The sequence below is a fragment of the Chinchilla lanigera genome, unplaced genomic scaffold, assembly GCF_000276665.1.
Source record: "Chinchilla lanigera isolate Chin_1 unplaced genomic scaffold, ChiLan1.0 scaffold00055, whole genome shotgun sequence".
Lineage (NCBI taxonomy): Eukaryota > Metazoa > Chordata > Mammalia > Rodentia > Chinchillidae > Chinchilla > Chinchilla lanigera.
In genome coordinates, this window is record NW_004955456.1 from 7851953 (window position 1) to 7870934 (window position 18982).

General features: G+C 60.9%; 2 protein-coding genes across 3 annotated transcripts; one reads left to right on the forward strand and one right to left on the reverse strand.

Annotated features, from left to right (window-relative positions):
- Positions 1-1523: 1523 nt before the first annotated feature.
- Pold2 (polymerase (DNA directed), delta 2, accessory subunit) lies at positions 1524-8156 on the forward strand. 2 transcript variants are annotated; one of them, XM_005396671.2, is made up of 11 exons: positions 1524-1579; positions 2755-3027; positions 5479-5600; positions 5767-5890; positions 6173-6287; positions 6384-6582; positions 6732-6812; positions 6898-7055; positions 7184-7311; positions 7596-7697; positions 7947-8156. In XM_005396671.2, the coding sequence occupies exons 1-11, from the start codon at positions 1531-1533 to the stop codon at positions 8105-8107; spliced, it is 1512 nt and encodes a 503-aa protein (XP_005396728.1). In that variant the 5' UTR covers positions 1524-1530; the 3' UTR covers positions 8108-8156. The 2 variants fall into 2 exon arrangements, with proteins under 2 accessions (XP_005396728.1, XP_013376080.1); XM_013520626.1 differs by lacking the exon at positions 1524-1579 and adding an exon at positions 2289-2332.
- An 82-nt stretch (positions 8157-8238) lies between these two features.
- Positions 8239-16574, reverse strand: Aebp1 (AE binding protein 1). Its single transcript, XM_005396673.2, has 21 exons — positions 16154-16574; positions 14305-14748; positions 13875-13946; positions 13678-13749; positions 13414-13575; positions 13277-13342; positions 12961-13038; positions 12712-12786; positions 12582-12635; positions 12226-12335; positions 12012-12151; positions 11651-11735; positions 11411-11555; positions 11239-11324; positions 10899-11022; positions 10485-10681; positions 10224-10403; positions 9736-10087; positions 9514-9653; positions 9321-9420; positions 8239-9075 (listed from the first exon to the last, which is right to left on the reverse strand). Exons 1-21 carry the CDS (start codon positions 16383-16385, stop codon positions 8462-8464), a joined length of 3528 nt encoding a protein of 1175 aa, XP_005396730.1. The 5' UTR covers positions 16386-16574; the 3' UTR covers positions 8239-8461.
- Between the last annotated feature and the right edge of the window lie 2408 nt (positions 16575-18982).

The following is an 18982-nucleotide window of genomic DNA, read 5'->3' on the forward strand; positions in this document are numbered from 1 at the left end:
AGTCACCTGTATTTCTACCTGACTTAGCTGTCTATAATATTTCTCCCCTAGACTCCCAGAATAGCGGGCTTACATGTGTGTACCACTATGCTAAGCTTGTTAGCCATGTTTATAGCACACAAGTCACAATAGCTACATCTTACCCATCAGCAGATGAGTGGATAAAAAATTGTGGTATTTACACACAAGGGAGTACTAGTCTGCCATAGTAAAGGTAAACGGGGACAATTTTAACAGCTAGTATTCGTGTAACTATGGTTTGTAACCACCAAATGGAATGTGTCCCTGAGATGCAAGATTAATCTGACATAACAAAAATTTTTAAAACTGTAATTGTAACAGGCCACCTGAACAAATGAGGAAAAAAATGATCATCTCAATTTCTGCAGGATAAAGTATTTGACAAAATACTTTTGTCGTGATTAAAAACAAAAAAAAACTACGAAAACAACCAGGACCAGAAGGCACTACAGTAAAGTCTATATATGAAGAACCCACAGCAAACATCACAGTCAGTGGTGAAAAACTGAAAGCTTTCCTTTAAGATCGGGAACAAGACAAAGAAACCACTTTCACCACATCCATTCAACATAGCCTTGGAAGGTCCAGCCAGAGTAATGAGGCAGAAGAAGGAATAAAAGGTACTCTATCCACGGAGCAAGGGAAGAAGTAAAGCATCTCAGCCCATGTACAACGTTACCAGTGAAGGCGGGCCCAGCACATTCCGGCAGAGCCATGCCGCCTTTGTGTGAATCCCAGCTTTTGCTCACTGCCTAGGTGACCGCTCTTTGCCTGTTGTTTCCTCATCTGTAAAATGGAAGAATAACAGCTCATGCTTCAAGTGTTGAGAAATGGATGAAGTAATGTGTCAAGAATTCAAAATAGACGCAAGCCCACTGCAAGAGCTTTTATAGCCATATGCACTCCTGGTGGAGATGGGCCCAGGATTTAGGAAACAGATGCAGTAAAGGAAGCCAGAAGGAGAACCACAGAGCCAGTGGGAGTGGGAGGGAAGCGTCTGAGAAAGGCCTTTCCGCTTGGTTAGAAATGCCACGAATTAGGGAGGGGAAGGAGTATGGATACTGGGGCCACCGGACCAGGGGGCGTGGCGTGGAGCGCACTCGCGGGCTGGCGGGACAAGAGCGCCCAGCCCTGCTGGCCTCGGTAGAGCAACATCCCCTTCGGGGTTTGCAGCCCGGCGCCTCTCCTTCACTCGCGCTCGGGGGCAACGGAGACCAGCACGACCGGAGACCTCCGGGTCAGGGATCACGTCCAAGCGGCCAGAAACAGTCCTTCACGGTCCCCGCAAACCACGAGCAGCCACCAGCACGACCTCCAGCATTCCTTGGCTGGTACGCGTGCGCACGGGTACCGCCGCGCCGGCCCCGCCCCGCGTTGCCTAGGGAACTGGGGGCGTAGCTCGGTATCCAGAGTCGGTGGGGCGCGCAGTGACTGACGGAGCGGAGCGGGCGATGATTGGCGGAATGAGACGAGGCGGGGCGGAAGAGCGGAGATTGGCGGGAGGTAGCGATGGGCGGGCTGAGCGCGCGGGGATTGGCGGGATGCGGCTCCTGGCGAGGTGAGTACGGTCCCGGCCCGCGGGTTTGGTGTGGGACTGCTGGTCGGGCTGGGGGTCCCAGCCCGCGGGCTCCGGTCTCAGGGCGCGTTTCGCACAGCCGCGTGGGCCCGAGGTTGGGGGTCTGGCCGTGGGTGAGGTCGACGCCCGCCGCGTGCTGCGGAGCACCCGCGGGCCGCTGCCAGCACCGTGCGTGTTTGGCCGAGTTAATTCACATTCGCCCTATGGGCGAAAGTAGAGCCCGCGAGCTCGACCGGGGCTGCCCAGAAGAGACAGGACACGAGCAAGCTGCAGGAGTTTGAGCTTTCTCATAACTGGACCAGAAAAAGTAAAAAGGAGTATTTTCAATTATACGAAGAACATACTGAGATAGGTTTTGTACTTCTTCCAAATTCTGCATCCTGCAAGTGCAGGTCATTGGACTTCCTCAGGGACGGTGCGGTTATAGGTGCTGGTACTAAATACCTCCAGGAATAAAGCAGAATCTCAGTCCTGAAACTTACGAGCTAGTTGAAGGAGGCAGACAGATTTAAAATACATAGCTTGTTAGAAGGCAAGTGCTGTAAGCTATCAATTGGAGAAGCACAAGGGGCTGGGGATTTAGCTCAGCGGCAAAAGCGCCTGCCTGGTAAAGGCAAAGTCGTGAGTTCGGTTCCCAGTACCGGAGAAAAACAAACAAAACAAACAAAAAAGAATGAAAAATTGGAGAAGCACAGATCGCGGGGCCGGTCGCAGCTGTAAACCGGGAGGGCCCAGGTGAGTTCTGAGCAGAGTAAAGGGGAAGAGCCAGGAAGCTGAGATCGAGGAGGGAGAGGAGGCAGCGGGAGTGCAGAGGCTGCAGCCGTGGGAGCGAGGCACAGTGTAATATCCGGGAGGGTCAGGGATCCCATTGGGATGGGCTACATTTGAGACCCTGGTTGTTGTCCAGTTGGATGTTCAAAGCAGGTAGTGGACACCTGAGTTTGAAATTTGGAGAGCGCTCTAACTGGGGACAGACATGCCCAGCTTTCCTCTTCTCCCCGTCTGGGTTAGGGTTCTGGGGTCCCAGGGGCCACTGTGTCTGTTACTCGTCATTTCAGGTGCCCTTTGGGTGCAGTGTGGCAGGTTGGCTGAGATGCCAGGCGAGCCGCTGCCTTAGCTTTGGATGGGGCGGCAGGAATGCGTTTGTGTCTTTACAGTGATCCTGCCGCCCTGCGCACAGCCGTCTGGACAGCGGGCTAAGAGCGCAGCCATGTTCTCTGAGCAGGCCGCCCAGCGGGCCCACACTCTGCTGTCGCCACCGTCAGCCAGCAATGCCACCTTTGCTCGGGTGCCTGTGGCAACCTACACCAACTCCTCACAGCCCTTCCGCCTGGGGGAGCGCAGCTTCAGCCGGCAGTATGCACACATCTATGCCACCCGCCTCCTCCAGATGAGACCCTTCCTGGTGAGCCGCGCCCGGCAGCACTGGGGTGAGTGGGTGTGGGGTGTGCTTCCTCCATAAGCCCAGAACTCAGAACTGTTCTCTGATCTACCCCATTTCCCAGTTATCTTGGGAAAGTTGACTTCCTTAATCCCCTAATTTCTTCATAAGGTAATAACGAAAATTAAATAACCTAAGGTTTTAAGGTTAGGTTCAGTTCAGAGGCTGGTCTGAGTTCCAGCAGTGACGGTGAGAGGAAAACGTTTTTCCTGTCGTTGGCACAAATCATGCAGCTGTTTGCCCACATTGTCCCTAGAGAGCCTCCAGCATGGCAGGCTTAGCACCGGAAGCCAAGGTTGCAGTCTTGAGGGCCGTTACCACTGTCTGCTTTTCCTCCTGACCTGTGTTTGGTGACTCTCTAGCGCTCACACTCATGCACTGGGGCTCACTTACTCTCTCTCTTTCCTAAGGAAGTGAACTCTTACCCCCATTTCTTCCTTTTATTGCTCCTGCAACTAGATTGCTCTGGGTGTAAAGCAGAACCCCCTTCACATACCTTTAACTTTTGGGTGATGCTGAATTATCTCATCCTTATGATATACATAAAAGTGGCTTTCCCTGTAGTTTTCAAATTCGTTTTGTTATGTTTTTAAACTGAGGCTTTTGTAGGTGAGACCCCACCTCACTCATTGTCGCCAGCACCAGGCCTGGTTGCAGATGGAAACCTCTGGGACTTGGGGAAGTGCTGGTCCTCAGGCCACCCGCCTCAAGCCACTATGTCAGCTATGTCTGGGCAGCAGAACAGCGGACCCAGTAGTGTCCTAGCCAGACCAACCAAATCATTCAGGGTATTTTCCATTTTCTTTACCAGCCAGCCAAATCATTCAGGGTATCTTCCATTTTCTTTACCTCAGAAGTGCTGTTTACCTCTCCCCTATGGAATAGGAAGAGGCTTCCTCCCCCACCTCCCAAGAACCTTTTTCTCACTTTCCTTTAAGCCTTTGTGGGTGCCTTCTGTGGATTTAACTGCTGCTTGGGCCCAATATCAGTCCCCTCCCTTTCGTTTTATGGTCTTTGAGACAAGGTCTCACTGTAGGTCAGGCTGGCCTTGAAGTCACTGTGTATCCCAGGCCTACTTCAGCCTTCAGAATGCTGGAATTACAGGCATGCACCACAATATCCAGCCAGTCCCACCTTTTAAAGACTTCATGGAGGCCGGGGATGTAGCTCAGTGGCACAAGTGCCTGCCTGGCAAGCACAAGGTCCCGAGTTCGATTCTCGGCACAAAAAAAAAAAAAAAAAAAAAGACTTGTGGAAGCTAGATTCTCCTTCAGTCACCACAGCTGTTGGCAGAGCTCCCCAGGGAACAAGGGTGAACATCTGGTGTCACCATGCCCATGCTCCGCCCAGTGCTCAGGGGCCATGCATTTGGATTCCTTCGCCTGTCTTGCCTCGGCAGGGTGGTAGTATCTAATCGTGGTGTGTTGTCACATTTGGTTAAACTGTGTTTATGGAATTTACTGGTAAAGAACATGTATTAGTCTGTTTTGTGTTACAGTAGCAAAGTGCTCAAGCCTGGGTACTTCAGGCTGGGAGAAAAGAGGCTCATGGAGCTCAGTTCTGTAAATTCAAGGGCGGGCATGGCACTGGCTTCACCTTCACATGGGGACTTCATGGCAGATGACAGGAATGTGTGCAAGAGGGAGAGATCATGTCACCAAACAGGAAGCCTGAGGGCAGTCCAGGGGCTGGGCTCACTGTCACGGCAGAGCTGCGGTAACTCCCTCCAAGGCAGCTCCCCCAGGAAGCGCAGGACCTCCCTCAAGGTCCCCCGTCTCTCATGTCACCACATTGAGCCCTGGGGGTACAAACTGCGTCCAAACCACCACAGAGAGCCAAGGTGGCCGTCTCTTTTCAGAGGATGAAGCGTTTGGTGGGAACAAGGGTGGAGCGGAAGAATTGAGACCCTTAAGGAAGGTGTGGTTTTGGTAGGGAGGGCTGTGGGACACCCCTTCCACAGATAGCTGCTGTCATTTAGCCGGAAGTGAAGTAGTGCCCTATGTCTGGTTCCTCCGGCTGCAACGATAAAGACCTGCAAACTGGGCGACTCGGATTACAGGCAACACGTTCCTTCACCACGTTCCCTCACAGTTCTGGGCCAGAATTCTGAAATCAGTGGCAAGGCCGGTTCCCTAAGGCTCCGGGGGAGGATTCTTCCTGCCTCTTCTGCTGCAGGTGGCTCCACATCCTGGTTGTAGCCACAGCGCACTCTGCCCGTCTTCGCATGGCCTCACCTCTGCATTCCTGTCCCTAGGAGGGCACTTGACATCCAGGGCCTGGCCCCGCCCAGAGCGCCTGGCCCCCTGCCGGTGCCCCCCACTTGATGTTCTCCCTCCCATGAGGCCTTGTAAGCGGCCCGTGGTGCAGGGCTGGCCGGGGCCCCCGTGGGTTTCGCCAGCGTGGGCCGTGTGCTCTCTGAGTCTGTGCCTCTCGTGCCCAGGCAGTGGCGTCGGCGTTAAGAAGCTGTGTGAGCTGCAGCCCGGGGAGAAGTGCTGTGTGGTGGGCACGCTGTTCAAGGCCATGCCCCTGCAGCCTTCCATCCTGCGCGAGATCAGCGAGGAGGTGAGACCTGTCGCTTGGGGACACGGATGTGCCATCCCTTAGACTGGGGGCTGGCGTGGGCCTCTGCCTGTGGAGATGGGGTTCAGGTCCGGAGGGACAGGGACCATCTCCTGACATAGGAGCCTGGCGGCCTTGCCCAAGGCCACCTCCCGTCTCTGCCTTCCAGCACAACCTGCTTCCCCAGCCGCCGAGGAGCAAATACATCCACCCGGATGACGAGCTGGTCCTGGAAGATGAACTGCAGCGCATCAAGCTGAAAGGCACCATCGATGTCTCCAAGCTGGTCACAGGTGGGAGCAGCCCAGTGGGGGTGTGTTGGGAGCAGGGGATGGTAGGAGCTAGGCTGTGTGTGAGGCTGACACACTCAAGTTTGGGGGGGTGCGTGTGTGGGGCCGGGCAGTAGCGTGTCACTGATGGCTAAGATGTGTTCCCCCGGCTCACCCAGAGGTAGTGACCTCAAGAAGTGGGCTTCAGTCTGAGTGCTAAGCAAGACTTCACTGGTGTGGCCAAGGGGACTGGGAGGAGGTGGGAACACCTGGCTGCCCTCCAGGGCCTGACCCACCCTCTCCCAGGAACCGTTCTGGCAGTGTTTGGCTCTGTGAAGGATGACGGGAAGTTCCTGGTGGAGGACCACTGCTTTGCTGACCTTGCCCCGCAGAAGCCCGCGCCCCCCCTTGACACAGACAGGTGAGGAGCCTGTGTAGGACCCGGGGTCACCATAGGGGTCAGGGTGGGGGTGGGGCCTTCCTGTCCGTGCTTCATGGGAGCCGCCATACTTTGCAGGTTTGTGCTGCTGGTGTCCGGGCTGGGCCTGGGCGGAGGTGGCGGCGAGAGCCTGCTGGGCACCCAGCTGCTGGTGGACGTGGTGACCGGGCAGCTCGGGGACGAGGGGGAGCAGTGCAGTGCTGCCCACGTCTCCCGTGTCATCCTGGCTGGCAACCTCCTCAGCCCCAGCACCCAGAGCAGGGACTCCATCAACAAGGTAGCGCCCACCACGCCGCCCCTGCTCCTGTGCCTGGGGCTGGGGGATGACTGCGCATCCCCCCACGAGCAGGCTTTGCCCTGATCGCCCAGAGCTGGGGAGCCATCGGGCTCTGGAAACCCTGACAGCCTGTGCGCTTCGACTCGCAGGCTAAGTACCTCACCAAGAAGACCCAGGCAGCCAGCGTGGAGGCCGTCAAGATGCTGGATGAGATCCTCCTGCAGCTGAGCGTGAGCGGCACGGGGGCTGCAGGGCGGGGAGACCCCCCAGGCTGCAGAGCTGCCCTGCGAGTCCTCCTTGCCCTGTGCCCACCAGGCCTCGGTGCCCGTGGATGTGATGCCAGGGGAATTCGACCCAACCAACTATACACTCCCCCAGCAGCCGCTTCACCCGTGCATGCTCCCTCTGGCCACTGCCTACTCCACCCTGCAGCTGGTCACCAACCCCTACCAAGCCACCATCGACGGCGTCAGGTAGCTGGCGTGGGGTGCAGGTGGGAGAGGGTGCCCCCCACGGGGTCCCAGTGAGCTCAGGCCGGCCGCTGTGGGTGAGCAGCGGTGGTGGCCTTCAGGCCAGGGGTCAGCAGAATCTTGCCTTGCAGGTTCCTGGGGACATCGGGACAGAATGTAAGTGACATTTTCCGATACAGCAGCATGGAAGACCATCTCGAGATCCTAGAATGGACCCTGCGGGTCCGTCACATCAGCCCCACAGCCCCCGATACCCTAGGTAATGGCTGGGTCGTGCTGGCAGACAAGGGCTGGGAAGGGGTCTGGGGAACAGCTGTTAAGGAAGCCGTGCTGGAGTCCCAACCCCGTCTGCAGCCAGAGCCTGCTGGGGCTGAAGACCACAGAGCGAGCCGGAAGCTGGGGCTGGGAACGCGCCCCCCAGGGTCACCGGTCTGCCTCTTGGGCTGTGGGGCAGCTGCTAGCAGTGGCAGGAGGGGGAGGGAGCTGCTCTGCATCCATGCAGGGCCCTGTGGCAGGACCTGCTCAGCTTGGCCCCTTCTCCAGGCTGCTACCCCTTCTACAAGACCGACCCGTTCATCTGTCTCGAGTGCCCACATGTCTACTTCTGTGGCAACACCCCTAGCTTTGGCTCCAAGGTCGTCCGGGGTGAGTTTGGTTTGAGGGACCCAGGCCTGAGGGGTTGGGGCAATCGGCTCTCACCTGGGGACAAGGCCCCCCTGGGATGCACGGCCTGGGGTCTGCCTGGTGGCCTTTGTGTTGTTGTGGGGGCCAAGACGGCTCTGAACCACGAGCCTCCCGTTGTCCTCCCCACTGTCTCCTGCTTGCCTCTGGGGGCTTGGCTGTGACATGAGGCTGCCCAGAACCTAAGGTCCATCTCCCGTGGCTGCTTCCCAGGCCCCGAGGACCAGATGGTGCTGCTGGTGGCCGTTCCTGACTTCAGTGCCACGCAGACCGCCTGCCTGGTGAACCTGCGCACCCTGGCCTGCCAGCCCATCAGCTTCGTGGGCTTCGGAGCGGAGGAGGACGAGCTGGAAGGCCTGGGGCTGGGCCCCTGATGCTTCCCCCAAAGTGTGAGCCTTGTAAATAAAGCCTAAGTGTCTCAGCTCCCAGCCTGCTTGGAAGGTGACCTCAGCAGGGAGCTCCCCGGCCGTGAGCCTCCTCTCCCTGAGCTGGTCAGAAGAGCCGGTCAGTGTTGTGAGCTGGCTTTATTGATGTGACCTTGGCCTCCCTGGCCTGCCCCTCCCCGAGGCAGAGCAGGGCCTCCATGCAGACTCTGGCCCGTAGGTCCCTGTGGCCTGTGCCCCGTGGGAGGCACCCGGCGCCTCTGGTGCTGAAGGCTGCATGTCCAGGGGTGCAGACTTTGGGCTGCTGCTATAGCTTGAGTTGCCCAGGGCGTGCCAGCCCTGGTCTTAGAAGTCCCCAAAGTTCACCGTGTAGGTTTCCACTGTCGTGAAGGGGAATTCGAGGCCGGTGATTTCCTCCTCTTCCTCTCCCTCCCCTTCCTCCACGGGCTCCAGCTCAGTCCCATATTCCGTCATGAGCTCTGTCACCACCTCTGTGTAGGTCTCGGTCTCCAACTCCTCCCAGCCCTCTGTGGTATGGGGTAGAAGGTCCTGGGGTCCTTGTGTGGGGCCCGGGGTGAGAACCAGGGTAGAGGTGGGGGCAGGGGTCGGGACAGGTGTTGGGGTGGGGGTCGTGGTGGGGGCTGAGGTGGCATTGAGGCGCCGCAGCCGCATCTGTTGCCGCAGCCGCAGCCGCTGCTGCAGGCGCCGCTGCTGCAGGCGCCGCTGTTGGGGGGTCATGGGGCGTGAGGGGTCCACACGGAAGATGGGCCGATTCCCATTCATGGCCATGATCTCCCGGATGCGCTTCCAGTTGGAGCGGGCCAGGATGAAGTTGCACTGGGTGGCCCCGATGTCGTAGTCCACGTTGCAGGTCTTGGCGCTGGGGGTGTAGCCTTCTGCGTGGGCCGTTACGCGGTACTCACCTGGGTTCAGGATGCGCCAGTAATCCCCGCCACTTGCTGCGGAGAGACGGGGAGACCAGTGGCTGTCTCAGGACCACAGCCCTCTAGCTCCACCTGCCCTCGGTGAGCCCTGACGCTACCCATGGGCCTCCCCCAAATCCAACTTTCTTTGAGTCTGCTGGACCCTGTCCCCGCCCTGGCTGTGTAGGGGGCCAGAGGCCCGCTGGGGCACTTTGCCACAGCCACATAAGGGTTGGCCTGTGGTGCTGGGGGAGGTCATGTCACCCAGGGCAGCCAGGTACCTGTCTTCACGCCGTGGTTGATGCCGCTCACGGAGATGGTAGCATTAGCAATGGGGATGCCTTGCTCATCCGTCACCACACCCTTGATGCCACGGTGCACCTGCAGGAGGGACACGAAACTTGGGGCCACGTGGAGACGCCCGGTCCCAGCTCTGTCCCGGCTTCACCCTCCCGTGTGCAGCCCGGCACCCACCTGCTCCATGAAGGTGAGCAGTGCCTCCTTGTTGTTCTCCCACTCACGGGGCAGTTCGCTCTCGTGCGGGAACTTGTCACAGCCCAGGTAGATAGAGAGCTCCAGGCAGTTGGTGTGCAGGTAGCTGAAGTCGTTGATGGCTAGGTGGATACACACACACACAGTCACCCCCTCCCCAGGCCATGCGCCCCCCACAGCCCCTCCCCACGCAGCCTGACTCACTGCCTGACCGGGGGTTCCACTTGGCTCCATTGACAATGCCCACGCCATTGGTGTAGTCCTGAGCCTGGCATCCTCCCCGGTAGGGCTCGGTCATGGTGAGGTGGGCAGAGGCGAACGAGATGGCCAGCCACCGGAAGATGGCGTGGTCCGGGGTCTCCTGGGCCTCAGACACCTCTTCTTCATCCTCCCCACGGGCAGCCGCCATGGCTGCCGCCAGCAGCTGCTCCTGGCTGGGCGTGTGGGCCATGTCATAGGGGTAGGACACGAGCCGTTCACCACCATTCAGGTTTGCTCCCAGCACAAAGGGGTTCTTCTCCATCCAGGCGATGATGGCCCGGACCTCTGTGGACACCTGGGCGTTGCCACCGGTAGGCCAGGGCTCCCATCAGCACCGTGCCCCACTCCCACAACCCGTCCCCGCTCCTCCAGCTCCCCAGCCCCTCTCGATGGCTGCGGCTCAGCCAGGGACGCCAGGGCTGGCTCCTCACCGTGGCATCTGGGGACAAGTAGCGTTCTGGGATGGGCAGATTATTGTTGGGGACCTGGTAGGGGACCCATTTCCTCTCCTCAGCTCCCCAGAGCACAGAGTTGAGATCCGGAAAGTCCTCAAAGATGTCAAAGCCTTCCTCGGTCCACAGCCCCAGTGCCCAGTTCCCGAACTCGGAGCCCTGTGGGCAGTTGCAGCATTGGCCTCAGCCACTAGCTCCCACTCCCACCTCCCCTGCCACCGCCGGGCCCTGCACACCTACCATCTGTGCTGCCACCTCATAGCCATCGGGGTTCAGCGAGGGCACCAGGTGGATGCGCGTGTCCTGCACCAGGCTGCGCGCACGCGGGTTCCCGCCTCTGTACTCACGGCACAGGTACTGCATGAGCAGCAGCAGGAGCTCGCGGCCCAGCACCTCGTTGCCATGGATCCCCGCTGTGTAGCGGAACTCAGGCTCCCCTACGGGGGCAGGAGCCGCCATAAGCACTCAGCCTGTTGAGGCTCAGGGCATCAGAGGAAAGATGGGGACCCACCCCATACCCGAGGGAAAGGGCCAGCTCAGGCTTAGTGTCCACAGCCAGCCCCGGGCTCCCAGAGGGGCAGGCAGTGAGCTCTGCCGTCCCTGTGGCCGAGCGGCAAGGGCGCTAACCACCGCACGAGGGAAGTGGAGCCTCACCCAGCTCATGCTCCCCGGGGTTGTCCGAGATCTCCATGGCGTAGATCTTGAGCCCTCGAGAGCTCTTGCCCAGGCTGTACGTGCGGGTGATGGTGGGACACTCCTCATTCACCAACTTCATCAGCTGGCAGGGACGGGCACTGCATTACTGACCATGCCTCTCCCACCGCCCCAGTCTGCGGGGTGGGGCATGCAGCTGACCCCACGACCTCCTAGGTGGGCCCCAGGTCCTAGTCTCCTTCCCCTGAGTGGGGGCTGTGCCCCAGAACAGGGATGAACCCGGAAAAGCTCCCCAGTCACACTGTATGGGGCTCATCCCAGCCAGAACACAAGCCCTAACCTGGCGCATGTCCTTATAGCTGTGGTGCCGGAAGTCCAGGTCATCAGTGGCCACCACCTCGTTCTGTGTGTAATAGCTGTAGATGGCTGCAGAGGGCGGGCAGGCAGGGCCCTGAGCCAGCCACCCACAGCAGCCTGGTCTTCCCATCCGCCCCGCAGCCCTCAGCACTCACAGCTCACGGGGCAGCCCAGCACTTCCAGGCGCATGCACAGGCTGCCGTTCCAAGTGAGCGGGTAGATGCGGATGAAGCGAGCCACCACGGGCTCTGGGAACTCGCTCAGCACCGGCGTGTCCTTGTCCACATTCCCGTGGAAGGTCTGGGGGGGTGGGGACAGGCCTCAGTGCGACACCTCACACCCCAGGAGCCCCACAGGACCAGGTAACCAGCACAGAGCAGCGGCCAAGCACGCACCATTTCCTCGTAGCCGTTGGTGTACATCACCCACGTCTGGCTGTCATTGCTGAAGCCCACAAAGAAGGTGGTCACGAAGTCATCACTGTGGAGCAAACACGGTCAGGGCAGGGCTGCTCTCCCACCCAGGCCCCCAGCAGCCCGCTGCCCCTGCCCTCTGTGGGGTGTGGCTCTGCGCTGCCTGTGGCTGTGGGCGGCGGCTTGTCCCGACCTTGTGTGCCCCTCTGAATGTGGAGCTGACTAACAGGCTCAGGGGCGGGGCTGGGAGTAGGGTCAGCCCTCATGGGTCCTTCTGGCCTTCCTGGGTGTCCCAGGTGGGACCCAGAGCCACTGTCAGCTGCCCAGGAGCTCAGCCACCTACTGGATGGTGGAGTCCCGGCCCTGGGTGATGACGCCCGTGAACCGAGTGGTCCTTCTGGTGTCCACCTCGATCCACTGCGTGTGTGGGTCGTCCTCGGCACACCATGCACCGTCGTAGTAGTCGTCCTCATTGGCGCCAGCCTGTCGGGGTGGCAGGGAGGCTGAGCACAGCACCGGGGGCCCTCACTCCTGGGACACGCTGGCTACGCACCCACCTGCATGTTGAGCCGGCCGCGCTGGGCCCCCAGCCCGTGGCGCAGCATGGAGGAGGCTCGGATCTGGTTGTCCTCGATGCGATGTGACTCCATCCCGATGGGTGGGCACTCTGGGGACACATATCCGGCCGGCTGTTGGCAGGCTTGGCCCTCCCTGCATCAACCAACCCCAAGCCAAGGGCCCCGAAGCCCACCGACCCCATCAGGGTGCCCTTCAGAAGGCGGCTGTCAGCCAGTGGCTGAGACCTCAGACCTGCTTCCCTGGCCCCCAAAGCAAGCGGGTCTCAGGCAGCGGCCACCGCCCTACACTTCCCTGGCTGCCCCGCTAGGCCCCACGCCTGCCCCAGCCCACTCACTGATCTTCTCCACTGGAGCCCACTCCTCCTCCACGTCCTCGCCCTTCGGGGAGCCTGCGGACCGAGAAGGGGGCCGGTGGGCCACAGGTCTGGCAGCAGGAATGCAGACGGCCCCAGGGGCAGCACCCACCTTTATGGTCCTTGCCCTTCTCCACAGCCCATCTGTCCTCAGTGTCCTCCTTGCCACCCTCCTTCTTGGGTTTCTCTGGAGGGGATGAGGCAGGAGAGGCCATCAGCCTGGCCTAGAGCTCGGGGTGCAGTGGGTGGAGCTGGGGTCACTAGGCGGTGGGGCTGAGGTGGGCACAGGTAGGGCTTGGTCTGGCGGGCAGAGCTGGCCTCAGGTGATGGCCTGGTGGGGGCAAAGCCTGGTCCCACTCACTCAGCTCCTCCTTCTCTTCATCCGTCTCCTGCCCGGCATCGGGCTTCGGCGGTGGAGGCAGCGGGAAGTAGTAGTCCACTGCGGAGGAATAGCCCAGCTGAGGCCCCGTCCCCGGCTAGCCCTGGCTGCAGGGACCACAGGAGCCCACAGGGAAGGACTGGGCCTTTGTGCACTGACAGGGCCAACGCTGAAGCTGAGGCACATGTCTGGCAAAGTCAGGGGCCAGGAACCTAGGCAGGGACAGCCCTGTGTCCTGACCACACCCCTGCTCAGAGGCCCACTGTATCCCTCAAACCCTGGGGTGCTGGATACTCACTGTCATCGTAGTTGGGGATCACGAAGCCATCCCCATAGTCAGGCAGCAGTGGCTTCGGAGGTGGCTCTGTGGAGGTGAGAAGGTGGGTGTGGGCCAGAGTCCATTCGCAGCACCCCTTTCCCCTGCCCCAGCCCTACCGATCTCTTCCTTCCTCTCCTCCGGCCTCTCCTCCGGCCTCTCTTCCGGCCTCTCCTCCCGCCTCTCCTCCGGCTCCTCAGCCTTCTCCTCAGGACGCTCTGGCCAGAACCTCCTCCTGCTGGGCGCTGGCCTGGGCTGCTTCTGGCGCCGGATGTACTCGACTGAGGGGAGGTGGGCTCTGAGTGGCCCGGCTAGGAGGGCCCTTGGGCAGGGTGGGCAGTGCCTGGGCCAGGCTCTCCTCCACACGGGGCAGACCTACTCACAGTCCTCGTAGTCCTCCCTCTCTATCTGGTCATTGTAGTCCAGTGTGGGCATCTCGGTCTCCTCCTCCGGTTCTGAGGGGAAGACGCCAGTGGGCCACCTGACAACCCTACCTGGGCCCCCTCCAGGAAACCCCTCAGTCCAGCAAACCAGGGTAGCTGGTCACCAGAGGCCAGCAGTATGACGGCCAGCCACTCACCAGGCTGGTGCTTCCGGGCTGCCCCCTGGGTCTCCTCTTCCGGACCCTGCCAGGCATTTGGGAAGGCATCCTCTGCAACACAGAACCCCAGAAGCAGGTGAACAGGGGCCTGTCCTGACCACCTTAATAACCTAGGGCCACAGCGCACCCCAAGGAGGTCTGGACACCCTGCTGCAGCCCTGGGTCAGAGAGCTGGATGCCAAGGGGGAAGCAGGGAGGCACCATGCAGCTCAGATACCAGGGCAGGGGCTCCCCACAAGCTGCCAAGGCCTGTCCCTGCCCCAGAGAAGTCAACTGCCAAGTCAGTGCACACAGTGACACCCGAGAGCGAACCCTATATGTGGGAAGCAGGGTCTTGGAAGCCTCCCTCACCCCACCCTGCCTCCAGGGGAAGCCAGAGCCTACGAGTGCCCAGGAGCCTGGCACAAACCTCCCTCCTGGACTGGCTCCTCAGGGCCAGGGTTGTGGGGTGGGGGCAGCGGCCACTCCTCAGCTTCTAAGGGAGCTGGAGTGGAGAACTTCTTCCCTGCTGGGGGCCTCTTGGTGGCCTTGGGTGGCTTCTCCTTGGGCTTCTTGGTGGCCTTGGGTGTCTTCTCCTTGGGCTTCTTGGTGGCCTTGGGTGGCTTCTCCTTGGGCTTCTTGGTGGCCTTGGGTGGCTTCTCCTTGGGCTTCTTGGTGGCCTTGGGTGGCTTCTCCTTGGGCTTCTTGGTGGCCTTGGGTGGCTTCTCCTTGGGCTTCTTGGTGGCCTTGGGTGGCTTTTCTTTCCCCTTCTTAGGTGGCCTGGGGGTCTCCCCTGAAGGGGGCGGCTTTGTTGCCTTGGGGCCCTTGTCCTTTTTTCCTTTCTTCCCTTTGTCTTTGGCCTTCTCCAGCAGTGCTGCCCAAGATAAAGATTTACATCAAAGGAACGGAGCCCAAGTGCTTGCCCGAGTACCTGAGCTGGGGTTTGAACCCGGGCTTTCTATGTGCGAGTCCAGGGCCACCAACCTGACATCTCGGCCTAAAGACTAAGCACTTGACACTCATTTTCAGGGCTGAAACCTCAACAGAGGCCCCTTGGGGCCCACTCCTTCACCCAGTGTCACTTGCCAGTCACAGGGCACGCTGTGCTGTGCTGGGCAGGGGAGGTGCAGAGGGACTGAGCTAGCCAGGCCTGATGGAGCAATGGTGGTCCCTGCACAGCACTGTCATACGAGGCAGAGGACACGGGCCCGCCTAGGCCCTCCCTGAGCCTCCATGCAGGAACAAGAAAAGCATCAAGGAAAGGGACACTGAAGACTCTCGAAGCCCAACAAGGAGCAAGAAATAAAGGGCATGAGGTGGCTGAAAGCCAGGACCCGCAGTGGGTCCTGGGAGACCTGTGGGCCGCACGGAGGGCAGAGGGACAGGCAGGAAGCACGTGGCTGCTGGTGCATCTCAGGAGTCGGGAGCTGGGGCCCTGGTGGGTTGCCTTGTGCGGCCCGCCCTGCACCCTAAGCAGGAGTTGCAGATGCTGCTGGGAATTGAAGAGTGGAGAGGAGGCTCAGGGCAGTTTAGCCCAACAGAGAAGTTACAAAACACAACAGGACAGGGATGGCTGCCCCGGCAGCACCTGGAGCCCTGGACGGCAGAGCCAGGCAGCTGCAGGAAGGCTGCAGGGCTGAGGTGTGGGGGCAGCTGCTAAGGAGCTGTAGCTGAGGTGGTGGGAGAGGGAGCTGTGACTTAAGGAATGGTGCAGGCTGCTTCAGCCTCATGGGACAGAGATCATAAGATCCTCTGCCACCCTCCAGAGGGCCACAGTAAACAGCGAAGATTTATTGACACAGATTACGTAAGAGCCCGGGTTACATGCCTCGGCCATGTATCACCTCATCCAACTCTCCTGGAAGCTGGGGCAGAGGTCTCCTGCGGCCCCTGCCAGGGCCTGTGTGCACCAGGGGTAGATGGGCCTGCCACAGCACCATCCCCATGGCCCAAGCCCAGCCCCCTGAAAGCCTAGGGAAGAACAACCAGACAACGGCATCCAGCGGGCCAGTGGCTGGGCACTCAGTGTGCCCTCCTGGCCAGTGTCCCACAGCTCCTCCCAGGGGGCAGCCCGGGAGGGAGGAGGAGGAGGGGAGAGGTGAGCCCCCCACCCCCACGCACGCTTCCCCAGGTGTCAGCCCTGCCCGGGGTTATCACCTTCTGCGTCCCCCTTCACGCCCCCAGCCCCGGAGCCTGTTTCCTGGCCCCACCCAAGTCTCACTTCGAGGCGCCCCCGCGGTGTCTCACCCCGCCAGCCCGGGTCCCACCCCCCAGCTCACCTCCCTCGGCCGCCCCCGCCTGGCCCCCCTCCTGGGCAGGGTGCGCACGCTGGGGGGGCGCTGGGGCCTCCACGTCGTAATCCTGGCGCTCAGGCTGCAGCTCCGACAGGAAGCCCTCGAGGAACTCCTCGATCTCGTCGTCGGTGAGCACGGTCTGCGGGCGCCCCCCGGGGCACAGCGCCAGGAGCACCAGGAGGCCGCCGAGCAGGGGCGCCGCGCGCACGCGCGCCATGGCCGCGGGGTCGAGGGACAGACTTGGGGTCCCGGGAGGGGTTCGGGACCCGGGAGAGGCTCGGGGTCCGCGGAGAGGCTGGGGCCCCGAGGCGGCGGCCGTGTGCTCCTGCCCCGCGTGGCGCGGTCCGCCCTCTCCAGGGCCAGCGGCCGGGGCGGGGGCGCCGGGGCTTCCGGAGCAGCCTCCCCACCCGAGGGAGGAGGAGGAGAAGGAGGAGCCCGGCGCGCACGGAGGGGCTGTGGGGGGGACGGGGCGGTCCCGGCGCGGCCTCCTGCGCGTCCCGGAGCGGAGCGCGAACTGAGAGCTGCCTGTGTACCCGGGACCCAGGGTCGGGGCGGGAGCGACCTGGGGCGCAGAGCGCCTGGGAGGGCACCCGGCGTGGGATCTAGGCTCTCGGCGCCGCGAGCGTGCTGGCCACCCCGTCCTCCCCAGCCTCTGCAGCCCTGGCCGGTGGGCTCTGCCAGCTGCCACCTGCTGCTCCAGTCCAGGTCCCTGGGGGCCATGCCCTGTTCGCAGGAAGGACAGCGCTGAGGGGAGTGCATAGGTGCCAAGCTGCAGAGCTGCCGCTGGGGAGGCACCACGAACAAGTGCCTGCCATCACCCCCAGGTCCCCACTGGACAAATACCTATTTCCCTCCTTCCTCTTACCAAAATACCACCACCACCACCCACTTCTTTTTTTTCTTGCACTGTTGGGCATCTGGCTTCAGGCCTTGCCCATGCCAGGCAAGTCCTCTACCACTGAGCTACACCCAAGACCTAGGACTCATTTCTTAAAAATTTGTTTTCAAGAGTAGCTCCAGCTGTCACATGGACTCAGGAGTCACACAGAAGGGTCCGTCATGGTGTCTGTGTGGAAACTGGACAGGGAAGATTCACACCACACCTGGTGCCTGCCCTGAATTTCCAGGAGACCAACTGTCTGCCAGCGCCTGGCGGCCCTCACAGCTAAAGCCAGAGCTTCCAGAGCATTCCATGAAGGAAGGAGGAAGCAGGAGAAAGAAACTTGCAGCTACGGGTCAAGGTCAGCAGCCCTATCCTAAGGTTGTCTGAGCAGGCCGGAAGCCCCAGAGCTCTCCGGTGATCACCCGGGTGGTGTGAAGGAGAAGGTGGTGAGGAAGCACCTGGCCCAATCGGACCTGGGCCCTCCTCAGAGGGGAGGCTGCTGGGCTTGACCACCACTGTACCCCAGGTGGAAGGACCCTCCAAGGCCTGCCCAGCACTGTGCCCTCACCTGGCCCCTGGGGCGGATCTCAGCGAATGACCTCAGTGTGACTACCGTGTGCTGATCAAGTGGAATCAGGATGTGTGTTCCCTCTCACACCCCATGGGCCCTGGGCTCTCATCGTTTCCCTTGGCGACCAGGAGTGGAGGGGACGGTCCCCTACTGTCCCCGGCTCAGAGCAGCCCCCACGGCCAGGGCTCTGCCTGCCTGTCCACTGGCCCAGCCTGGTCCTGGCAAAAGCAGTGAGGGTGAAGGAAGCTGCCACGAACACCGACCCCTGCAAATGCTGAATCATCGGGCTCAGAGCTGGTTCTGGGAATTCGCCCTGCTGTCCCGGGTCGAGTGTGTCATGCTGGAGGCGACGCCGGGTGGGGGTCTGTGGGACGTCACTTCCCTGGGAAGGGCTCACACACGGATTGGATTTGGGTCCTGAATCTTCTGCCAGGAAAAACAGAAGCCTTTTGGAGAACAAAAAAGAACTTGCGGTCCCGAGCGGCAGTGAGTCACCAAGAGGAACTTGAACAGAGCCCCCGGTGGGGACCTGGGCCTAGGAGGGCCGAGGGCTGGTCTCCACCTCCACGGGGCTGGGACCCTGCTTAGCCTGAAGCTGTACCCAGGAGCCCTTTCTTTCCAGGCCTAAGACTACTGAACTTGGAGCAACCACAACCAAGAGGCACAGCACCAGCGGCAGAGCCAAGGCTGGTCAGGAATGGGAGGCTTGTGGCCTCTGTGGCCAGGAGCCGTTGGGATTCAGGGTCCCGGCCCCGGCCGTTTGGCAGGATGTCTGTGTCCACATCCAGGTGCTGTCTCAGCTGCCCTGGGGATCTGCTGAACATGCCAGTGGCCCCTACCGCAGCTTCCTCCTCCAGCCTCCCTGGTGCACGTGGCAGGGTCTGCCCAAGGGAAGGACCCTCTCCCTTGCTGCTGCAGGGTGCAGGGAGAATTCTTGGGGAGCAGAGGCATCAGAGGATGGTGGCCTAAAGCTAACGGGAAGGACGGGGAGAGAATTGGAGTGGGCCAGTGCACACCTGAGGGTGGAGGAAGAACCCTGCCGTGGGGAGGCCAGAGCACACCCCAGCAGGCCGAGAGGGAGGACACGTGCCTAGACACCCCTGTCACATGGGGCACCAAGACCTCTTTGTCTCTTGCCCTGATGCCTCTCTCCCTGGAAGAAAGGATCTCCTCCCCCACATCCTCCTCCCTCAAGAGGCCAACCTGGGACCAGGCCTCAGGAAGGAGATCTGTGAAGGATGAGAAAGCGAAGCTTCACTCCAGATAGCATGGCCACTTACTGCCGTCAGATGTTTTACTCAGCAAAGGGGCCAGCAAGGCAGCCTTCCTTTCTGCGATGGTTCTGCAGCCAGGCGTCAGG